The sequence below is a fragment of the Nerophis lumbriciformis genome, linkage group LG34 (genome assembly GCF_033978685.3).
Source record: "Nerophis lumbriciformis linkage group LG34, RoL_Nlum_v2.1, whole genome shotgun sequence".
NCBI classification, from domain to species: domain Eukaryota; kingdom Metazoa; phylum Chordata; class Actinopteri; order Syngnathiformes; family Syngnathidae; genus Nerophis; species Nerophis lumbriciformis.
The window spans coordinates 5,670,934-5,695,466 of NC_084581.2; the positions used below are offsets into that span (position 1 = coordinate 5,670,934).

The window sequence follows — 24,533 nt, forward strand, 5'->3', positions numbered from 1 at the left end:
ATTGCGACGCTTTTGTTTTGTTTTGGTTTTGACTTTTTAGTTGGACTGTGAGGGCGACATGCGGCCGGCTGGGACCGGGACAAGCACCAGAAACCAAAGCCGAATACGGAATAAACGGGGGGGAAACTGACCGGTGATGGACGATGACGCTCCGATTCATCACAAAAAGCCGACTTTCACCGACGACAAGATGAAAGCGTCCAGCGACCCGCCGGCCGGAAGTAGCAAAGTTGAATTGTCGCTGCGGAATTTGGACAGACGCCGTGCGAGCAAGGTGAACTTATCTCGGGCCGAGGAAGAAGAAGAGAAAGAAGACGAGGATGCGGAGGACAACAACAACAACAATTGCAACGGCGCGGCCAGGGGGGCGGGCATCGTGGAGCTCCTTAGGGAGAGTCTGCTGGCGTGGACGTCTCCTCTTGACCGCACCGGCACAGACGGTCGGATGCCGGGCGGCTCCGAGGGAGTCCTCGGTGACGCAACCGCCGCTTGCGACGTCTCAAGCCGCTACGAAGGCGAGCAGGAGCCGCACGGGAAACAGGGACACGCCGGAGTAGAAAACGAGCCTTCCTCTGCTGCTGTAACCTCTTCGAGCACTCGAGGGTTTGATCTAGTTTCACTTTTAGATCGAAGTGGGAATAATATCAGCGTGGGTGACTCTTCCAGCGTCACGGAGCACGTCTATTGCGCCGTCTACTGCATAGCTAACGACAGCGACGTTGCTGTTTTCGAACACCCAGACGACACGATCATTACAGCCGAACAAGACGCTGATAGTTCTGGGAACGAACTTGTTCTGCACACCACTGAGGACCTGGTGGACCCCTTGCGTGGAGCCGTCCGGCGGCTGTCATCACTGCAGACGGGTGCCCACGCAGCCCAAGCACAGCCGTGTCGGGTGTGCCTGGAGGAGAAAACAATCGCACCCTTGCCCTGCTGCAGGAAGCCGGTGTGTGATGACTGCTTGACCGTGTACGTCCGCTCCCAGGTGGGTAACAGCAACAGGAGGAAGAAGGCGTGCAACGTGGGGGGTGTCACTCACTGTACAATGCCAAGGTCCACGTTCACCTTTTAATAAGTCACCTGTGGTATAACTAGTGAAGTGAACTATATTTATATAGCGCTTTTCTCTAGTGACTCAAAGCGCTTTTACATAGTGAAACCCAATATCTAAGTTACATTTAAACCAGTGTGGGTGGCACTGGGTAGTGTCTTGCCCAAGGACACAACGGCAGTGACTAGGATGGCGGAAGCGGGGATCGAACCTGGAACCCTCAAGTTGCTGGCACGGCCACTCTTCCGCTATTCCGCCAAACATATATATCCTCGGTGCTAAATTTAGCACCACATTTAAAACCCCGACTTAAACAAGTTGAAAAACGTATTCGGATGTTACCATTTAGTGGGCAATTGTACGGAATATGTACTGTACTGTGCAATTTACTAATAAAAGTCTCAATCAATCAATCAAAACCTCAAGTAAGCAAAAACCCTCATAGTAGAGAATGTTACATATAGAAGGGTACATATATGTACCCTTTTCTTTCACAATTTCTGCTCGCTATTTTTCCGCTTGTGGCTAAACGGTAAATATATATATGTATATATATATAAGCTTATACAAATAACAGTAGAAATTAACAAATTAAAGAGATTGTCCGACAAAAACAGACTATCTTTGAAACTCAGTAAAACTAAAATAATTCTTCGGCATCAGCAGAAGAGAAAGTCAAATACAAATAGAGTAGACATTGAAAGAGTGAAATAAATCAAAATTTTCAGGTGTAATAAATGATTAAATGAATTGGAAATCTTAAACAAAAAATATACAACATTATGTGTCAAGAAATAATTCAATAATGAACAAGGCAAAATATAGTCTTTACTGCTGGCAAGTGTTACCATATTTGAGTAGAAATATTGTGTAGAAATTTGGGGAAATACTTACCTAAAATACAATTCATTTACTAACCACGTTACAAAAAAAGTCAGTCAGAGATCATACAAACCCTTTATTTGTGAATCAAAAATATTGAAGTTAAATGATTTAGTGCATTTGCAAACAGCTAGAATTATGCAAACTATAACCTGCCCCCCAAGAATGTACAACAATTGTTCTAAACTTTTCAACAAAGGTGGAGAAATATAACCTTAGTAAAAAAATTTAACTTAAAACATTTGTATGCATGTACAAAACTTCAAACCTTTAGTATATCAGTACGTGGAATAAAATGATGGTATGGATTACGCAAAAAAGTCAAACAATGTACTGACATAATCCAGTTTAAGAAACAAAGTACAAGGAAAAAGAATCCTGATTAACGTCTTGAATCTGATTGAAAAATGTGAATCGTATTGATCTCATTATGTGAATCATGACATTTTAAAGCATTTATTTAAGAAAATGGTTATATTTATTATTCATTCATTTTAGTTGTGTTACAAAATGACAACAGGAAGTGAACACGTGTTTGAACTTGCTTTGAAATGGAAAAGGGTTAGGATTTAATAACATCTGCTTCTTCCTACTCCTTTTCGGACATGTAAGGAGAAAATGAAAATATGTGATGTATCATGTTGTAACTGTATGCATGTTCGAAATACACTTAAACCATAACCATAAAAAAAAAAGAAAAATGTGTGCTTGTCCCTCATATGGATTGTAAATGATAGGCAAAATTCCAAAAAAAAGTGCAGTTCCTCTTTAAAGACAAATATTTGTGTTTATATATTCTAATTAGTACAAACATTTCAGCCTTTGTTTTATCCCTGTTTTGCTCCATTTTAGATTTTTGCTGTTTTCTTAGTTTTTTTTTTAATTCTAGCTAATGCCCCCCAGGCCACACTTGCCTGCCTAGTGAAAAAAGTACAGCAGTGGTGTTGAAAGTGTTGCCAAACGGCAGTGGAGTGTCTCTAAGCTGTGTTTTCTTAGCACTTATAGAAGTGATAAAGATTTTCTGCACGCTGTGCTAATGTACACCCCTGGGCTTGTGGTGGCAGACCTCCACTCTTACTTGTGAAGCGAATACTTTTGTGATCAGTAAATTAATGCATGAGGTAAGATACACCTCTCTTTCACTTTCAGCGTGTGCCTCTACTCGCTATATTTAGCGACCAAGTGGCTAAATAAAGTGCATCACAGATCATTTCTGATCTGTCTTATTCTCCGGCAAAACAGACTGGTATGAGGTGTGTTGTGCTACATCTACTGTTATGCTGTAAACACCAAATCTGCATTTGTGCAGTGTTGGGTTAGTTACTGAAAACCAGTAACTAGTTACCGTTAATAGTTACCTTATTTCAAAAGTAACTCAGTTACTTACACCAAAAAGTAATGCGTTACTGTGAAAAGTAACTATTTAGTTACTTGTTTTTTTCTTTTTCTTTTTAAGGCTCCCATTAATGCCCTTTTAGCCTTCATTTCAGTAGTTATTGCACTGGAGAACAATCCGTTGATCAACTTGACATGCATTTGCATCACTGAACTCTGCTAAGCCATGTGGTCTACATACAACACACAAAGACAAAGATATGTTTCAAAGGGCCAATTTATTTCAGGCCAGAACAAATTGACAAAACTATTTTAAATAGCTGCAACATAACATACATAAGTAACAAACAGCATAATAACAACATAGCTGTAAACCTGGCTTCACCCAAGGAAGGCACACATGACATACACAAAGCCTAACCAGGCATTTTTTTTCTGTCAAGGAATTGTGAAATAAAATCATGTCTTCAGGAGATCAACACTGTACTGAAGCCCAGAACACTCTACGCATTTCCCCAGTTTTAGTTTAGAGATAAGGAAAGATTGGCCTGGCCCACTAGGATCCCTCTTTATGTTTGTGAACTTTATAGTCTATACATTTAGAGCGATGTGATAATCAAACACTCTAGAAGTCTAGAATGAAAGAGAAACAGTATATAAGAGAATTGACAGAGTGTGTGTACCTTCAGTGCTGAATGATGAGCAGAGGCAGAGTTTGGAGTGTTTTCTTTAGCTCGCTTTCCATTTTTATGTACTCACTGTCCAGGTGCCATTTGCTGTTTGACGCCCGGTATCACGCTAATAAGCTGCCTGAAAGCGGGTGACTCCACTGTAGAAATAGCCTGCATGTCTTCTAGCACATACACTGCAATGGCTCTATCAATGTTGTCCTGGCTAGCAGTCCCTCCGTTAAAATCCAGCCAGTGTTGCTGAGGTGGTGATGTAGGTGGAGGTGAAGTGTGTCTCTCTTTACTAGCTTCGTCGAAGCATGTTTCTTTTGTAGATGTTACAGCAGATTTGAATTGCTGTCTTGGGCAGTAGATAGGATCTTTGATCCAAGACACAACTTACATTTAACTAAGATTTTCTAAAATGTTGGTTATTTCTTTGTGCTCGACAAAAGAAAAGTAGTGAGAATATCTCCATGTTAAGAAACTCAACTACGGCTCCGCCATGATGTCTTGTTAGTAAACACAGACACGCCCTCCTCCCTTCCCCCCACCACACACACACACACACACACACACACACAGCGCCTCTTCTCCTCCTTGTGACACAGGAAGATTCAGAAGGACGACACTGCAGCTCTCCAATAAAACAAACTCAGATCTTCTCTGTTTCTAGCCGATATTACATAAAAAATAACGTAAAATAACGCAGTAACGCATCATGTAGTAACGGTAACTGAGTTACTGAATATAAAAAATAACGCGTTAGACCAGTGGTTCTGAGCCTTTTTTCAGTGATGTAACCCCTGTGATTTTTTTTTTAAAATTCAAGTACCCCCTAATCAGAGCAAAGCATTTCTGGTTGAAAAAAAGAGATAAAGAAGTAAAATACAGCACTATGTTATCAGTTTCTGATTTATTAAATTGTATAACAGTGCAAAAATATTGCTCATTTGTAGTGGTCTTTCTTGAACTATTTGGAAAAAAGATAGGTTTTTATTTATATTTATAAAGGATTTTTGAATTGTTGCTATTTTTAGAATATTTAAAAAAAATCTCACGTACCCCTTGGCATACCTTCAAGTACCCCCAGGGGTACGCGTACCCCCATTTGAGAAGCACTGCGTTAGACTACTAGTTACCGCCAAAAATAACGGCGTTACAGTAATGCGTTACTTTGAAACACGTTAGTGCCAACACTGCATTTGTGACAGGTTTACACATACAAGTAAGTACGGGTATTTTTTTTTGTCAGAGAGCAGGTGTTTTTTCTTCGCTGACGCAGTGCTCACGTGCCGAGAATTGACACAGCTCGCTGAGAAAAAAGTGTTGCACAATATTCTGTACTGACGATACTGAAAAAGCAGGTGTCAATGTATTTTTGTGTGTTGGTATTGAAGTATCCATACTTTTGACAACTCTATTTAATAATCGTGTGTGCTGTTAGTGTTGCGTTGAAATATTCTGTGCTGTGGCGTGTAATCATGGAGCAGCACGTTAAGAATAATCACCCTTGACATCCGCTCTAGAAGCACAGAAAAAAACAACTGTTATGTTCTGTGTCACATTCTTTTGTAGCATGATAGCAGAGATTTCTAGCACTCTAACTGCCTTGCTCGTGGGCAAGCAAGACCCCTTGTTTCCAAGCCGAATGTCAAACCTTAATGGTCTTTTTATGATTGGGAAAAGCAAATATACCTGGTACTTGAACAGAGGTCGAGTGGCAACACACATGTGGAAAACATAAACCTGTCCGACTAGTTTGGTGGCCAACTCTACCCACATGTAGCAGCTGTCATGTCTGTCTACATGAGAGTGAAACAATGTGTTTGTGTTTTGGAGACAAGTGTTTCACTGTACAATAATGGACGCACTTCACTCAGCGGTTTTTACCTCCTAATAGCAGTCTTGTTTTTGTCTTATTTAGCAACATCAGAAGCAAAACATTCAGTTAGTGTAGGGGTCGGCAACCCAAAACGTTGAAAGAGCCATATTGGACCAAAAACACACAAAAAAAAATCTGCCTGGAGCCGCAACAAATTAAGAGCCTTATATAAGTGTTATAATGAAGGCAACACATGATGTAAGTGTCTATATTAACTATATTAGCCTACTATCAAAGGCTGACGTAAATCTTCGTTGACAGAAATGTTGTATTATTTATTCTACACATTTTTGCAACATTGGAAATCATTAGTAAAATGGAGGCTTCTCACAGGATGAGATAACTTCTGGAAATTACTGGCTCAGAATGGCCAAAGGTATAGATGTGTGTGTCCAAGTTTAAGGAATCGGCAGGCTGTCTTCTTCTAGTGCATTTATTACAATCTTTGCAAGCTGGGTAACGTTTGCTGTGGTCTGGAACAGCATGGTATACAAACAACTATCAGAAATGCAGCCAATATTACATACAGATGTGTCATGAGACATGCAAATATAAATTAAATACAAAGAGGACATAAGTAAAGGGAATAAAATGAGCTCAAATATACCTACAAACGAGGCATATTGATGCAATATGTACATACAGCTAGCCTAAATAGCGTGTTAGCATCAATTAGCTTGCAGTCATGGATTGACCAAATATGCCTGATAAGCACTCCAGCAAATCAATAAAATCAATAAAGCTCACCTTTGTGCATTCACGCACAGCATAAAACGTTTGGTGGACAAAATGATACAAAGGAGTGGCATAAAACACGTCTTTCTGTGGCAGCATCTGGGAAAGTTGTACAAACTACAATTAGTTCAAGGATCGCTGAAATTAGTAGGACAAAACGGGGCTTGCCAAATACTCTCATCAGTGCAGCATGTATAACATAAACAGTAGGATTTCTAACAATTAGGAAGGTTTTCTGTCATGTTTGTTCTCCTACAGAAAATATATTAAAACAAAACATTTATTTTTTTCTTAATCTTTTTCCATTTTCACGGGTTGCTGACCCCCGAGTTAGTGTTAGTGTGATGCAGTGCTGTTCTACGACCACTATACTATTAAACAAGTCAAGTACAAGCTCTCTGATTGGCTATTCTGACTTTTATGATCAATTAGCTTTAAAGACAGGATTGTGGATACAGCTCCTCCACTGAACCTCACTCGATGGTGCATGTGTCCGGAGCGAACGTTCTTTAGACAGATGCAAGCTTTAACGACTCACATTTGTTATGGACTAATGAATGTGCCTCCAGACCTCCCCAGCCTTCCATTTATGGAGCATTTAATGGCATTATGGAGTGAATTATTAACCATTTCCCGTCAGGAAAGCTTCCCGTGTGTAATTGGGTCAATGCTTGTTGTCAGAATTCCAGTTTGTAGTGGCCACTCTTGTTGTGTCCTTTAGGTGCAAGAGGCCAAGACTTCCATCCGCTGCCCTATCTCAGAGTGCAGCGGCCTGCTGGAGGACGCCCTGGTGGTGTCCCTCCTGGACAAAGAGGACGTGCTCAGGTATCGCTACTTCAAGGAGCTAAGTCAGCTGGATTCCAGCACCAAGCCCTGCCCGCGCTGCAAACACTTTACCTCGCTCACGGTGCCCAGCCCCATCCGCTCTGAGCACAAGTACAAGGTGAGACCCAGCTTGTTGTCGGCCAGGCTAAAACGTGACGCTCTGTGGTTCTTCATAGATCAAGTGCAGCAACTGCCAGTTTGTGTGGTGCTTCAGGTGTCACGCGCCCTGGCACCACAGAGTCAAATGCCGCGACTACCGCAAAGGCGACACGCTGCTGAAAAAATGGGCGAGCGCCATCGAGCGCGGCCAAAGAAACGCCCAGAAGTGTCCTAAGTGCAAGGTAAGAACTCCACCGGGTCTCGTTTTTGAGGTCTTTGATATGTCCTCCTATCAGAGGGATGATTTTTCTTACATTTTTTTCCCATTCATCATTTAAGGGGAAGTTAGCAGCTGTAACTTCCCCTTACAGCTGCTAAGGGGAAGTTAGCAGCTGTATTGGATGCAGTAAATAATATTAGGAAAATATAAAGAATAAAAATGTTTGTAAAAGTATTATTTTTGTCAAAATAACCCAATATAATATACCTAGTATAGTATGTAGTAAAACAACAGATAATCATTAAATAAAGATTGAATGTTGTATTGTTATGTTAACTTCTTTATAAACTTGAAATAGTTAATAAATCATGTATAATAACGACAGTTTGACTATGGAGCTTATTTAGAACAATTCCAAAATGTATGCTGTTTATGTCATTTTCCCCTTTTATATTAGCTGACAACCTGTCAGTCAAGCACAGCTAAAAAAACAAAGCAATCATGCTTCTACTTCAGCTGATGTAGTTTAAAGCACTGGTGCTCCAATGCAACTTTTTTCTTTCGATACGATACCAATATTGGAACCTTGAATATAAACCAATAACGATATTGATCCGATACGATGTCAGCGGGGATCATTATTTTGCAGTGTGGAATGTTGGAAAAGATTTATTAAGTAAATTTCACTTGATCAAACTTTTTCTGTGATTTACTGTTTTGTAGGCATTAAAAACCATAACATATTTATTATTAACCGTCTGGAGGGGACTTACGCTTTCTTTAAATTAAAGTGCCGTGGTAATTGTTTAATTTTTTTGGGCGACACCTAGTGATCACAATAATTCATCAAGTTAAATTAATGACACAGTAAGTTGAACGATGCAGACACTTTTGTTACTGAAGACTTTCTAACTAATTTCTGCCTCAGACACTTTGTGTGTGTAAGTAATATGCAACTATAGTTATTTGATAATTGTTTATTTTGACAAATGTGCTGTTTTAGACCGCAATGTTGTTCAGTGAAGGACATGTATTACATCACTAGATTGTGTGCTACTGTGTGCCTATCTGTTGTGTAGCTGCCAGCTCCTAGTAGCCTATAGCCTACAATATGTTTACCTTTTTGTAAATGACTTGACTAAAATACGAGAAAAGACCAACCTTGTGTGCTTATTGGAGGACATTTAGATTGGCTGTCCAGCTTTGCGCAAGTAAACACGCTGCAGGACTGCTTGTATCGCACATTTTACATGCAAACATCCTTGATTTTTGCTGATATTAAATCAATATTGATATCGAATCAGGACACTCTTAGTTTAAAGTAAAAAAAAAAAAAAACAGACAGGATGATGACTGACTTTTGCTATTCCTTATCCTAGGTAAGTACTTGATGCTCCTTCATTTATGTACGTTAAAAAAGCACTGGTGACGTAGACGAAGATGATGGATGTTGTCTTCATAGGCCTACAGTTATGTCTGCACCGCACCACTAAAGAGAGAAAGAAATGACGCTAAATGTTTCCTAGCCGTGTCATTAAGTGAACTTTAACTCCAGTGAGAAAGAGGGAGGGCCGACTTGTTGTCAAGTCCAGTAAATTGATGTCAGTTGGAGCACTTAACTGAGCATAATGCACACTGAATAGCTGGACATGATAGCTTTACTGTAGCTAAGTAGCAGAGAGACATTGAAGTATACTGATGCCTGCATTTTCATTAAAGTGTCTGTGTGTGCGTGCGTGCAGGTCCACATACAACGCACGGAGGGATGTGATCACATGATATGTGGGCAGTGCTACACTAATTTCTGCTACCGCTGCGGCGAGCGATTCCATCGACTCAAGTAAAGAACATCCCTTTGTTGTTGTTTTTTAAATTTGATTTATTTTCCGTTGACCTGACCTGAGATTTGCTGTCAAGGTTTTTCGGGGATCACTCCTCCAACCTCAGCGTGTTCGGCTGCAAATATGGATATCTGCCCAATAAGCCACATCTACGGCGGCTAATAAGAGGATCCATCTGCGGTCAGTGTGTGTGTTGTGTGTTGTTGTGTTGTGTTGTGTTGTGTGATGTTTCCTACTTCCCAAGTCAAGTGCCCCCTTTTGACCAACATGTTCAGGACAAACATGTCTCTAAATTTAGTGTTCAAAGCTTCAGTTTTCAAGCGTACTTTCCTACAGTTCCTTTCATTGCTTGTTTTACATCTTTTTTGGCTTTCTGCGATGCAACAAATTTAAGGAAATGCATTGTAGCACACACTTTACTTGTTATCAAAGTTAATTTAGTTTTATTGTTAGTAGGTCTGTCAAACGATGAAAATATATCATTGCAATCACATTTTGTCTGTATTTAACTCGTGAAATTTACATCAAGTTTTTTATCTGTAATAAGTGTACCTTAAAGGGGAACTGCCCTTTTTTAGGAATTTTGCCTATCGTTCACAATCATTATGAAAGGCAAGAACACACGTCTTTTTTTTTAGGATTTTAAAGGTGATAAAAAAAAACGCTTGAAAGACTATAATGGTAGTCACCATTGTATCCTTCAAAGCCCTCTAAAACACTTCAAAACCCTCCAACTTTTATGTACACACTGCAAGTCTATATATAATGTAGTAACAGACATGTTCATAACAATGTATAATATGTTCAATATTTACCGTATCTTTAACATTTTTTATCATTTCCGGGACTGATTTTTTCCACGCATTGATTTCTGTTTCTAGAGCAGCGCACTCTGACTTCTGGCAACAAATGTGTGTTCCTACTTCCAAAATCAAACACGTTTTTTGTGTTCTAATCATGGCAGACAACGAAGACAACTATTTTTGGACAAATGAGGATTCACAACCTTATACTTTTTGAAGCTGAATATACTGCTGCTTATAGAAGCCAGCACGAAAAAGAGGGTGAGACGTTGGAGCAGACGGAAGCGGCGGGAGAGTGAGGTGAAATCGATTTTGATGCTATAAATGTGGAACTTGGAGCCAAGCTATTTCGACATAAATGGATTGCTTACCCAGACCCAGCTGCAGAAAAATATTTAAGGGGGGGTGCATAACATTTTTTTGGAGGTGGCCCCTGCCAAAAATGGACTCCCGCCGCGGTAGCACGCACATTAGTTAAAGCTTTAATGCCGGCCTTTGTCTGTCCACAAAAGATTACTACATGTAGGACAAACTTTTTATATTAGTGGTTATCATTAGGATATGTTTGTAAAATTATTTAAGCCTTTATGGTGTCCAAAAAATTTAAAAGTTGGCCATATCTATTGTATTAATTATAAAGGACCGTTTTAGATCCAATGTTGATGTGCTAAAACCTCTTTCTTGTTTAAAAGCTACATACAATATTAACTTACTTGTTCAAGCACATAATTAATATTAAAGTGTTTAGATGTATTCATTAAATCAATGTATTCTTGGTTGCCAAAAGGTGATGCAAAGTAACATTTTGATATTGACACATCTCATTTGTGCATAAATTACGAGAATACCCTTAGGACAGTGGTCCCCAACCACCGGGCTGCGGCCCAGTACCGGTCCGTGGACCGATTGGTACCGGGCCGCCCACGAAATTAAAAAATAAAAAATAAAAAATATATATATATTTTTTTTTTCATTTTTTATTAAATCAACATAAAAAACACATTATATATCAATATAGATCAATACAGTCTGCAGGGATACAGTCCGTAAGAACACATGATTGTATTTCTTTATGACAAAAAAAAATTAATAAAAAATACCATAACCCGGTCCGTGAGACAAATTTTCAAGCGTTGACCGGTCCACAGCTACAAAAAGGTTGGGGACCACTGCCTTAGGAGATGTGCAAGTGACATGTGTCAATATCAAAATATAATTTTTTCGTTTGGGGTTGATTTCAGCTTTTTAATTGGTACGTCCACACGTAAACAGTACAGTATATGTACTTCATTATCATATATGTAACTCTCTTGAATGAATACCTCCAAACACTTGATTCATATTTACTATGTACATGAACAAATATCAGTTATTATTGTATGTAGCTTCTAAACAAGAAAAAGGTTTTAGCACATTAACATCGGATCCTTTACAATTTCATTATTATTATAGAAATGGTCAACTCTGTCATTTTTCAGACACAAGAAAGACTGAAATAATTTCAAACACATATCTTTACGATAACCACAACTATTACGTATTTGTCCTACAATGTAGTTAGTAATCAGTTGTCTACAGAAGAAGCCCGAATGCGGTACACGCTTTTGCGGTACACGCTTTTGCGGCACGGCAGCGGGATTCAATTTTTGACACGGAATCAGTTTTTGGCGCATCACTGATAGCAGCAAAATATAGATTTGACTTACAGTTGTGTTGATGTCAGAATAGATGACTCGCTTGCTGATGACATCATAGCAGTAAAATGTTCACTATCTCCCTGGTGTACAAATATTACATGTTAAAGCCACACATTTTGGTTTTGGCTGTGACTTCCCGCGAGGAAAACCATCTGATTTTCTCTCGCTCATACCTAACCTCCCCCCCTCTTTCAATAAGAGCTGTTACTGGATATATTCCAAATTTGTTCCACCAATCAACAAGACAAAATTAAATATGATTGGATTTTGTTTGTCAACTTCTTTGTCTGGTATTTATACTTTTACTAACATGTCAGTTACTTGTTTTATCGTCTTAGTCAATGTGCTTTTGTTTTGATTACTAATCGTCTTATTTTTACCTGCTCCGATGTAAAAAATAAAGAAATAAAACAAAATAAATAGCTTCCAGCCCAGATCGGGGACGTCTTAATCTGTGGGCGGGCCCTAGACCCCAAACCCTAACCCTTGGGACTGTGCTTACCCAAAATCGACAAGAAACGTCCCTGGCAAGCTGGACCAGACAAACAACTGACACTATATATCGATCATGATACACGCAGCAGCACGTCATGCGTGGTATTACAACTGTACTGCATACACTCTCTGGCTCGTTCAGCTGTGTACAAACTTTACAGATACTGTAATATGACTGTTCATGTTTTTCAGTCAGTACAGATTGGTGTCCTATCGCAGTGTTGTGCATTACAAACTCAAACCGCATTTCGTGTTGATGTAGAAGGTAGCTTATCTCTTGCCGTAGTTAGCTTTTACGGCCAACACAGAAGCACACCGATGTGTTACTACGATAGAAAAAGAGTTCCTCAGGGTTCGCTCTTACAATAACAATGTTGCTACAGCTTGGTTATTATACATGTTATGGAACGTAAATTAAGTTTTGTTGACGGTTTTTGAATGCATTGTTAAAGTGATTTAGATGTAGAATTAATTGGCTGCTATCAGCTGCATCGCGAGCCAACTAGAACAAGCCCATTTGTATATGTTAGAATGCAAAAAAAAACTAAACATTTTGTCTTTTTGTCTCTCATAAGGATTGTGAACGATAGGCATAATTCCAAGAAAAATGCAGTTCCCCTTTTAAGACCAATCATTTTTAAAAGTTTTTATTACAATCAACCTTGTTTATTAGATATGCTGTTTTTAAACAGCTCAACACAAAATGGACACAGATCGTATTTTACACACACACACACTTGAGTGCCTCGTCAGTGTTTATGACAGACAGTCATGCGGCCCCTCGTACTTCATAATATTGATCGGTCGGTAGCCGTCACGGCAACACAATCATCTTCCCAGCTTTGAATGTTTGACTTTTAACAGTGGTTAACTTAATTTTGCACTTTTGTAACAATTAGGAATGTTCAAACTTGAACATGTGACGTCTTTGTCGCTCATAAGGGAAGTTAAGTTAGTTTTTTCATTCTATTTACCGTATTTTCCAGACTATAAGCCGCTACTTTCTCCCCACGCTTTGTATCCTGCAGCTAATGAAACGGTGCAGCTATCTTACAGATTGTTCATCGCTAACAGCCATGTTTTTTATGCAACAGTAGTTTTCATATAACACTGACAGAGACACACAAAAGGTGTGTTATTGTTTTTTTCTATGGCGCCATCTTTTTGATGAGTTGGCTCACTGCAGGTGCTGCGGGACTTCCTGTTTAGTGCTTTGAACCGTAAGTATAATCGTCAGTAGTGTTACTGCTCAAAATGATTCTTCATCTATGACTCCAAGCAACATTTGGAAGTTTTACAATATAACTAAAACAATTCATACTTACTAAACGTCCCATGTGTGATGTCTGTAGGAGTGTTTTCATGCATATTTGTACGTGCTATCTTAATGTCAAAGTCAAATCAAGCTAGCATTAGCAAATATGCAAACAGGATTTCAAGTGTTTGTGTTAGTATTACCGTATTTTTCGGAGTATAAGTCGCACCGGAGTATAAGTCGTACCTGTGAAAATGCATAATAAAGAAGGAAAAAAACATATATAAGTCACACTGGAGCCCGGACAAACTATGAAAAAAACTGCGACTTATAGTCCGAAAATACGGTATTAACTTACATTGTCATTCTTTTTGTATTGTTTCAGTTTTGTAAAATCACCAAAACATCACTATGGAGTTAGTAACTTTGTTTAGCTGCGCTCGGTTCCACAGCCAGTGGGTGCTTGGCGATGAATTCTGTTTTGTTTGACCAGCCGTTTTACTGCAGTGTTACAGGCACTGTTTGGAAACTGTTAAGGTATGTAAATAAACATTTAGTATATATACAGTTGCAATCAAAACTTTACATACACTTGTAAAGAACATAATGTCATGGCTGTCTTGAGTTTCCAATAATTTCTACAACTCTTATGTTTTTGATATAGAGTGATTGGAGCACATACTTGTTGGTCACAAAAAACATTCATGAAGTTTGGTTCTTTTATGAATTTATTATGGGTCTACTGAAAATGTGACCAAATCTGCTGGGTCAAAAGTATACATACAGCAATGTTAATATTTGGTTACATGTCCCTTGGCAAGTTTCACTGCAATAAGACGCTTTTGGTAGCCATCCACAAGCTTCTGGCAAGCTGCTGGATGAATTTTTGACCACTCCTCTTGACAAAATTGGTGCAGTTCAGCTAAATTTGTTGTTTTTCTGACATGGACTTGTTTCTTCAGCATTGTCCACACGTTTAAGTCAGGACCTTGGGAAGGCCATTCTAAAACCTTAATTCTAGCCTGATTTAGCCATTCCTTTACCCCTTTTGACGTGTGTTTGGGGTCATTGTCCTGTTGGAACACCCAACTGTGCCCAAGACCCAACCTCCGAGCTGATTAGTTTAGGTTGTCCTGAAGAACTTGAAGGTAATCCTCCTTTTTCCATCCATCCATCCATCCATCTTCTTCCGCTTATCCCTCCTTTTTCATTGTCCCATTTAAAGCACCAGTTCCATTGGCAGCAAAACAGGCCCAGAGCATAAAACTACCACCACCATATTGCTGGGTATTGTGGCCAAACAGCTCAATTTTTGTTTCATCTGACATCACATGGACAAAGTTAAAACCTTCTGAAGGACAATCCTGAAGAAACAAGTCAATGTCAGAAAGCCAACAAATTTAGCTGAACTGCAACAATTTTGTCAAGAGGAGTGGTCAAAAATTCATCCAGAAGCTTGTGGATGGCTACCAAAAGCGCCTTATTGCAGTGAAACTTGCCAAGGGACATGTAACCAAATATTAACATTGCTGTATGTATACTTTTGACCCAGCAGATTTGGTCACATTTTAGTAGACTCATAATAAATTCCTAAAAGAACCAAACTTCATGAATGTTTTTTGTGACCAACAAGTATTTGCTCCAATCACTCTATCACAAAAAAATAAGAGTTGTAGAAATGATTGTAAACTCAAGACAGCCATGACATTATGTTCTTTACAAGTGTATGTAAACTTTTGACCACGACTGTCCGGTGCGGTGTATGTAAAAATATTTATTTCTTCTCAAATTTGGTGGGTGCAGCTTAAATACAGGTGCACCCTATAGCCTGGAAAATATGGTATTCTTCAAATGACTTAAAACATTTCCTGTAAATAAAAGTATTTATAGTGGCGACTGGTTTGACCCTGGAACAGACTATTTGAATTTCCACATTTAAAGGCTTGTTCAGGCTGCGAGGTTCCACTGTGTGAGTCTTTCATGCGTTTGTTGATTTATAGGCAGTGAAGACGTGTTGTTGTTGTTCTTGTTTCAGGCTTGAAGGTGCTGGTCGCTCCAGTGGTCATCTCACTGGTCCTGGTCTTTGGCGCTCTGGCACTGGTCATAGGTAACATATTCTTCCTTCCATCCTTATTTAGCTCAAGAAAACAATGAGTTATTGGAGGCGGGTGATGATTGGCTAGAGGTTGGAATGTACTATAATCATTAAGTAGTTTTGTTCTATTTCTTTTGTCACAGCTACACATTTACTTAACTTGAATCATACTTTAGAGAGCACGAGAAAGTGTATTTGCCTATGTTGTGATTCATGAAGAAGTATATTGTACAACGCAACCAATGTTGTAAGAGCGCTGAAGAAAAAAACTGCTGAGTCAGCATTAATAGCGCAATTCAGCAGTTTTACACCATATGTCACTCAAAAGTGCAGATTCTAACCATTGGAATCATTTCTATAGTTTGAAAACATCCTCCTGGCTAATCCTAGTCACGTTCGTTGTGTCCTTGAGCAAGACACTTCACCCTTGCTCATACTTGTCAACCTTGAGACCTCCGATTTCGGGAGGTGGGGGGAGGGGGATGGGGGTGGGCGTGGTCGGGGTGGGACGGGGGCGTGGCTAAAAGGGGAGGAGTATATTTACAGCTAGAATTCACCAAGTCAAGTATTTCATATATATATATATATATATATATATATATATATATATATAAGAAATACTTGACGTTCAGTGAATTCTAGCTATATATATATATATATATATATATATATATATACACGTGTGTGTGTGTATATATATATATATATATATATATATATATATATATATATATATATATATTTTATTATATATATATATATATATATATATATATATATATTTTATTTTATATATATATATATATATAAAAAATAAATACTTGAATTTCAGTGTTCATTTATTTACACATATACACACACATAACACTCATCTACTCATTGTTGAGTTAAGGGTTGAATTGTCCATCCTTGTTCTATTCTCTGTCACTATTTTTCAAACCATGCTGAACACTCTCTCTGATTATGCATTGCTGTGTGGCACGCACAAAAGTGCTTTCATCAAATGCACTAGATGGCAGTATTGTCCTGTTTAAGAGTGTCACAACATTGCTGTTTACGGCAGACGAACTGCTTTACGGTATACAAAAACGTGACTGCTGTTGTTGTGTGTTGTTCCCGCGCTGGGAGGACGTTAATGAAACTGCCTAACAATAAACCCACATAAGAAACCAAGAACTCGCCCTCCATCATTCTACAGTTATAGCGTGATTGGGCAGGTATGCTGTTAATATTGTGGGTTAGCGGACTCAGGTCCATGAGGACCTGAGTCCGCCTGAATTTCGGGAGATTTTTGGGAGAAAATTTGTCCCGGGAGGTTTTCGGGAGAGGCGCTGAATTTCGGGAGTCTCCCGGAAAATCCGGGAGGGTTGGCAAGTATGCCCTTGCTCCTGATGGGTCGTGGTTAGGGCCTTACATGGCAGCTCCCGCCATCAGTGTGTGAATGTGTGTCTGAATGGGTGAGTGTGGAAATAGTGTCAAAGCACTTTGAGTACTTTGAAGGTAGAAAATTGCTATCAAGTATAACCCATTTACAAACCCTGTTTCCATATGAGTTGGGAAATTGTGTTAGATGCAAATATAAACGGAATACAATGATTTGCAAATCCTTTTCAACCCATATTCAATTGAATGCACTACAAAGACAAGATATTTGATGGGTTTTTTTGCAAATGATAATTAACTTAGAATTTCATGGCTGCAACATGTGCCAAAGTAGTTGGGAAAGGGCATGTTCACCACTGTGTTACATCACCTTTTCTTTTAACAACACTCAATAAACGATTGGGAACTGAGGAAACTAATTGTTGAAGCTTTAAAAGTGGAATTCTTTCCCATTCTTGTTTTATGTAGAGCTTCAGTCGTTCAACAGTCCGGGGTCTCCGCTGTCGTATTTTACGCTTCATAATGCGCCAGACATTTTCGATGGGAGACAGGTCTGGACTGCAGGCAGACCAGGAAAGTACCCGCACTCTTTTTTTACGAAGCCACGCTGTTGTAACACGTGCTAAATGTGGCTTGGCATTGTTTTGCTGAAATAAGCAGGGGCGTCCATGAAAAAGACGGCACTTAGATGGCAGCATATGTTGTTCCAAAACCTGTATGTGCCTTTCCGCATTAATGGTGCCTTCACAGATGTGGAAGTTACCCATGCCTTGGGCACTAATGCACCACCATACCACCACAGATGCTGGCTTTTGAACTTTGCGTCGATAACAGTCTGGATGGTTTGCTTCCCCTTTGGTCCGGATGACACGATGTTGAATATTTCCAAAAACAATTTGAAATGTGGACTCGTCAGACCACAGAACACTTTTCCACTTTGCATGAGTCCATCTTAGATGATCTCGGGCCCAGAGAAGCCAGCGGCGTTTCTGGATGTTGTTGATAAATGGCTTTCGCTTTGCATAGTAGAGCTTTAACTTGCACGTACAGATGTAGCGACAAACTGTATTTAGTCACAGTGGTTTTCTGAAGTGTTCCTGAGCCCATGTGGTGATATCCTTTAGAGATTGATGTCGGTTTTTGATACAGTGCCGTCTGAGGGATCGAAGGTCACGGTCATTCAATGTTGGTTTCCGGCCATGCCGCTTACGTGGAGTGATTTCTCCAGATTCTCTGAACCTTTTGATGATATTATGGACCGTAGATGTTGAAATCCTTAAATTTCTTGCAATTGCACTTTAAGAAACGTTGTTCTTAAACTGTTTGACTATTTGCTCATGCAGTTGTGGACAAAGAGGTGTACCTCGCCTCATCCTTTCTTGTGAAAGACTGAGCATTTCTTGGGAAGCTGTTTTTATATCCAATCATGGCACCCACCTGTTCCCAATTAGCCTGCACACCTGTGGGATGTTCCGAATAAGTGTTTGATGAGCATTCCTCAACTTTATCAGTATTTATTGCCACCTTTCCCAACTTCTTTGTCACGTATTGCTGACATCAAATTCTAAAGTTAATGATTATTTGCAAAAAAAAAAAAGTTTATCAGTTTGAACATCAAATATGTTGTCTTTGTAGCATATTCAACTGAATGTGGGTTGAAAAGGATTTGCAAATCATTGTATTCCGTTTATATTTACATCTAACACAATTTCCCAACTCAGTTTGTACCATTTACGTCAAACATGCTAACTGTTAGCATGTTAACATTAGCATACTAGGTTTTTAGCAAATTTTTCAGGTAAATTGCTCAAAGTCAAATAGTTCGATTTTTCACGCATGCTATCCTTTTGCACGCTAACGTTAGCGTGTCAGTGTTTTGCAGACATACACTGAAGAGGCATATATTTTGTTACTGGCTAAGTCCTGTTAGCATTTCAGTTCGGCTTTGGTTTTTCAGCATCGCATTTTGTAGTTCCTGAAAGCACTTTATGTATTACGCTTTATGTAATTAGAGCAGCTTTTTGTTGGGACGTGTTGAATCGTTCTGTCTGATTTTTGTTTACTTTATTTAATGAACGCTTATAAATATGGACTACCTTGTTCAAAATAAATCCTGTCTGGAGAAAAAAGATACATCCATAATCGTGATAATTGTTTGACAATTGAGTGGTATTTGAATGGTAAGATTGCACACCCCTATTATTAAACACCCTGGCGATTATTTGCTTTTGTAGTATCCAGACTCTGTGGTAATTGAGCAGATGCGGTAATAGGAGCATTTATTGTATGTTTCCTATATGTTCTTAGCCAGCTGTTCATGTTTGCAGGTGTGATAGGGTTTCCCATCTACTATGTGTGCAAGAAGAGGAAGAAGCAGCGCTTTACAGCTATATCTTTTTCGACGGCCTGACGTTGGGTGCACCACAGGAGCATCTCTTCAGGGTCATCCAAGTTACCTGGACCACCACTCACAAACAAGACCAGGAATGGCCTCACTACAGGATATTGCACTTTTGCACTTTTTTTTTTTTTTCCAAATCCACGCTTGACATTCATTTAAGCAAACTGAGGAGAAGCAAGTTTGTTGCCACCTGCACGATTGATCTACGATTGGCTGACATTTGGATGAGGTGGGAATGTGTTGACAAGAAATGAGCGCCCTGGAGAGAAGACTGGAGGTATGATAAAGAACAAAAATATCCACATAATAGTGAACAGTAATTTATGCAACAGTTGAAACTATGTGTGAGTGTGCATGTCCACACCCTGCATGTCAGCACGTGTGCAGCATCATCAAAAACAAACCCAAGGTGTCGGCCTGTCGCGTTGTGCCAAAACAAACCTGCCTAAATGTTTTGCGCTAAATCTGCTCCCGCTTTACTTTTCCTTATCTGTGGCAGGATGCTCATGTCCAAATGTCTTTTCTTATTGCCAAAGATTGCTGGAAGCTTTTGACCTTCCCTATCAAGCCACACACTTTTTCACATTCTAGTAACATAAAAGACGTCATGCTTGTATCGCTGAACACGCCATTGTCCTCAAACATGAAAATCCACCGCTCTATATTTGGAAACGCAGGTGTGAAATACGGAGGAAACAAATTCCACCTGTATTCACTATTGACTTCCGTGTAGAAAAGGCTAATGTGCCCAAGAATATGAGGGCCACACTGGAAAAAAAGCTATAAAAATGTTGTTCCCGCAAAGTAAAGACGATATTTTATGATTTTTATTAAATCAGCGCTGCAAAGTGGTGAAAGAGACACTATACAAAGGAAACTAATCGGAAAATAATGACAAAATGTTCGAATTAAGTGGAGATATTATGAGAAATTACAAAATTGCTAGAAAAAAAGTAATGTTACCCAAAAAATTGATTACAGTGTTGAAACTAATTATTGATATTGCAATAATGAAGTTGTAATGCAATGAATAGGTTGTATAGTCTTAATGTTACGGGAATAAAGGTTTGTTGCAAGAATAAAGTCCTGATATTACAAGAGTAAAAGTTGGTTACGTTGGAAAAAAGAATGTGACAAATGTGACAAAAGTTGCATTGTGAAGAATTAAGTTGCAATACAAAGAATACGTTTGGATGCTGATAAAATAGTTTAATGTTAAATGTGTCGTATTATGATTTTTTTTTCTCCATTTAAAACACTTCCAAGTGTTCTACATAACATGTAATAGTGTTTCTTTGGTCAAAATCCTGCATTGATTATGTTTTACGGACGGTTTTCAAGCCTCTTTCTCTTCAAGATGCGCCATTTGTAATGTCATTGACATTTGTGGGACAAATCAGAGCGAAGTTGGTAGAGTGGCCGTGCCAGCAATCGGAGGGTTGCTGGTTACTGGGGTTCAATCCCCACCTTCTACCATCCTAGTCACGTCCGTTATGTCCTTGGGCAAGACACTTCACCCCTTGCTCCTGATGGCTGCTGGTTAGCGCCTTGCATGGCAGCTCCCGCCATCAGTGTGAATGTGTGTGAATGGGTGAATGTAGAAATACTGTCAAAGCGCTTTGAGTACCTTGAAGGTAGAAAAGCGCTATAAAAGTATAACCCATTTTGTGGGTGGTCTTGTTTACGTGCCTCCACCTTGACTGCGTCTTCACCCCGCCAGCCATGTTGTAGTTGTTAGCGCTTCCACATGGAGTCTACTGACAGATATAAGTTAGAACTTCTACTTTGCATTAGAAATGGCAACAGCTGAGGATGCATGTGCATGTACGAGCCAGTCTGCCCCACAACATGAGGGTAGAGAAAAAGAAAGAACTTGTTGCATAGCTCGTGCATAGCTCTTCGGGTAAATGTATACCATATATGAATATGTCCGCTGACGTGACCGGGGTTAAAAACGTCACAAAGTGGGCAAATTCCAAACAGCTCGTTTAGAGGAAGTATGAAGGAAGGCAAGATTGTTTAATACAATTTATCTTGTTTTAAAATTTACGAGACTTAAGCAGATCCCAAATACACAAAAACAGATACCAATAGGTAAGAAAAGTTAATTTTACATAATATGGCCCCTTTAAGTAAAACATTCGGGAGAAATATGTTAGAAAAAAGATGCAATCTTTTAATAAAGTTGTAATAGCTCAAAAAGTTCAAATGTTAAAATAGATGTGTTATCTTGCGATAATATAGTCAGAATGTTACAAAAGAGGTTGTGGTGTTACAAGAATATAGTCGTAATATTACGGGGGGAAAAAAGTTTGTTACAAAATAGTCTTTTTTATGAGAAAAAAAAGTTTGTAATGATGGAATAAAGTTGTGATGTTGCAAGAATTATTTTGTAATACAAAGAATAACTTGGAATGTCAGAAAAATATTTAATAATTAATAATTAATGTTAGGTCAAATCAGGAAAAATATGTTGGAATAAAAAGATGCAATATTTGAATAAAGTTGTAATCTTACGAGAATAAGGTTTAAATATTAAAATGGAGTTGCAGTCTTGCGATAATATAGTCATTTTGTTACAAAAGAAGTTGTGTTACAAGAATATAGTCATTATATTAGGAGGAAAAAAGGTGGTTGCAAGAATAAAATCCTGATATTCTAGTCCCGATTTTTCGAGAGAAAAGTTGGTAACAATGGAAAAAAGTTGTGATACGGTCAAATTTGACAAAAATAAGTAAGTTGAGTTAAAAAAACATTAAATGAAATAATCGGTAAAAATAAATTTGAATAAAAAGATGCAGTCCTTCAATAAACTTGGGATGTTACGAGAATAAAGTTATAATATTCAGGGGGCGAAAAGTTGTAATAGTTAAAGTTAAAAGTTAAAGTACCAATGATTGTCTCACACACACTAGGTGTGGTGAGATTATCCTCTGCATTTGACCCATCACCCTCAACCCCTGGGAGGTGAGGGAGCAGTGGGCCACACCCGGGAATCATTTTTGGTGATTTAACCCCCAATTCCAACCCTTGATGCTGAGTGCCAAGCAGGGAGGTAATGGCTCCCATTTGTATAGTCTTTGGTATGACTCGGCCGGGGATTGAACTCACAACCTACCCATCTCAGGGTGGACACTCTTAACTACTAGGCTACTGAGCAGTAAAACTGAGTTGTGATCGTTCAATAATATAGTCATAATATTTTCATGAAAAATAGTCCTAATTTTAGGAGATAAAGTTATGAGAGTATAAAGTCAAGGCAAAGTTATCAAGTTACAAAAACATTCTGACATCACAAGATTAAACAGTATTTGTAATATTATGAATAAAATGTTACAAGGATGTGGTCACGTTACGATTAAAGTTTGTCTACGCTCATACTATGACTTTAATCTTATATCATTTTTTGTTTATCTTGTAATTTTGTTTGAAAAAATAAGACTATACACATCATTTTTGTACATTATTCCCATAATTCCTGTTTTGTTGATATTAGTTTAATTTCCCGTGTGGCCCTCATGCTGTTTATCAGACCTTTTTTTTTTATATAGGAATAAGTTCAGTGTCATGTCAATTTGAAGGCTGCTGGTTTCTATTGGCTAGACGTTACCTTTGACCTATTTTAGTTACATAATGTTTCAAGTGTGCCTTATAGCCCCCAACACTGATGCAAGGCATCAATTTGTTGATCATGTGACACCAAGACACCATTATTAAATATAGGGTTAATATTGGCTATTATTCACTTCACAGGGTAAATATTAATATTCACAGCATTCAGTTGTGCTGAATCTATTAACACCATCCATGGTCCCAGCTGCATCCCAAGTATGTATAATTGTACTTTTGCACATATTATTGACATGCACGTTACAGGAACCTGGACACTTCCAAGTAGATGAATGTAGACGTACGCGATTGTGGTCAGGATACTGCACTTTGGACACTTTCTTCCTCTAATTCGGGGTGTGCTGAAGAGTGTTTGAAATGTGGATGGAGAACAAATAAAGTGAAGTTTGTCACTCGTTTTGTTTACACTGTACACTTGTGATTGCAGTTTACTGTCAACAGGGGGTAGCAGCGGACCACATGTGTTCGGAAGCCCCGCCTACTTCCGGGTTCCTGCTTCAAGCTGTTGAAAACACTCGGAGCAAAAACTGCAAGATCGGTGTTAGCCTGTTAAGAGTGATAATGCCCCCACCTAACTATTTAGCAGGAGTACATTGCATCTGTTTTAAAATCATTTGTTTGGTAAAGCATTTAGGAACAATTTCCATTGTGGATCTATGAAGTTTGTCTAAGTCTAAGTCAGGGGTGTAAAAATCTACTCCCAAGTGGTAAAATCACGACATGATAACTTAAAAATAAAGACAACTTCAGATTGTTTTCTTTGTTTAAGCACAAATGTACAAATCATAATGTTGTTGGGGGTTTTCTACACTTACATGTTGCGGTTAATAAATTATTTGTCGTTATTTATATTTTCTGAATAAATTATGTGAGAATGTACAACAGTCAACTCATTGGTGTTAATTTTCAATCAAGATAAAAAAATGTATATCAAAATCAAATTAAAGGATGTTATTTATATAGTTTGATAATTTTCCTTTACTCATGTACTAACATGTGATTTATTTTGTACATATGTAGCATCTACAAAAATCCAAAAAATTGCTATTGCGACATCCAGTGGACACATTTCGAACAGCAGTTTATTTCATTCAAAAATTTCAGGTGCATTTTTATGCTTAGCAAACTCTTCCCACGGACCGGATAAAACCTGTTCGCGGGCCTGAACCGGCCCTCGGGCCGTACATTTGACCCCCCTGCTCTAAGTTGTCTAAGACCTCTGCCGTGGGC

The 24,533-nt window shown here is 38.7% G+C and overlaps 1 protein-coding gene across 4 annotated transcripts; it reads left to right on the forward strand.

Moving 5' to 3' along the window:
- rnf217 (ring finger protein 217) lies at nt 1-24,106 on the forward strand. 4 transcript variants are annotated; one of them, XR_009811590.1, is made up of 8 exons: nt 1-988; nt 7,281-7,502; nt 7,561-7,725; nt 9,446-9,543; nt 9,621-9,724; nt 15,830-15,901; nt 19,600-19,950; nt 23,731-24,106. XR_009811590.1 is itself a non-coding variant. In XM_061929170.1 (7 exons), the coding sequence occupies exons 1-7, from the start codon at nt 137-139 to the stop codon at nt 19,680-19,682; spliced, it is 1,596 nt and encodes a 531-aa protein (XP_061785154.1). In that variant the 5' UTR covers nt 1-136; the 3' UTR covers nt 19,683-23,710. The 4 variants fall into 4 exon arrangements, 2 of the variants coding, with proteins under 2 accessions (XP_061785154.1, XP_061785153.1); XM_061929170.1 differs by lacking the exon at nt 23,731-24,106 and having other exon boundaries at nt 19,600-23,710; XR_009811589.1 differs by lacking the exons at nt 19,600-19,950; nt 23,731-24,106 and having other exon boundaries at nt 9,621-10,647; nt 15,830-15,903.
- The last annotated feature ends 427 nt before the right edge of the window (nt 24,107-24,533 follow it).

What these genes read in the sequence shown, in the direction of transcription:
- rnf217 (XM_061929169.1), top strand. Translation starts at nt 137, where the DNA reads ATGGACGATGACGCTCCGATTCATCACAAAAAGCCGACTTTCACCGAC. An exon ending in AGAAGTGTCCTAAGTGCAAG is followed by an intron (nt 7,726 to 9,445) that starts GTAAGAACTCCA and finishes GCGTGCGTGCAG; the next exon opens with GTCCACATACAACGCACGGA. An exon ending in GAGCGATTCCATCGACTCAA is followed by an intron (nt 9,544 to 9,620) that starts GTAAAGAACATC and finishes TTTGCTGTCAAG; the next exon opens with GTTTTTCGGGGATCACTCCT.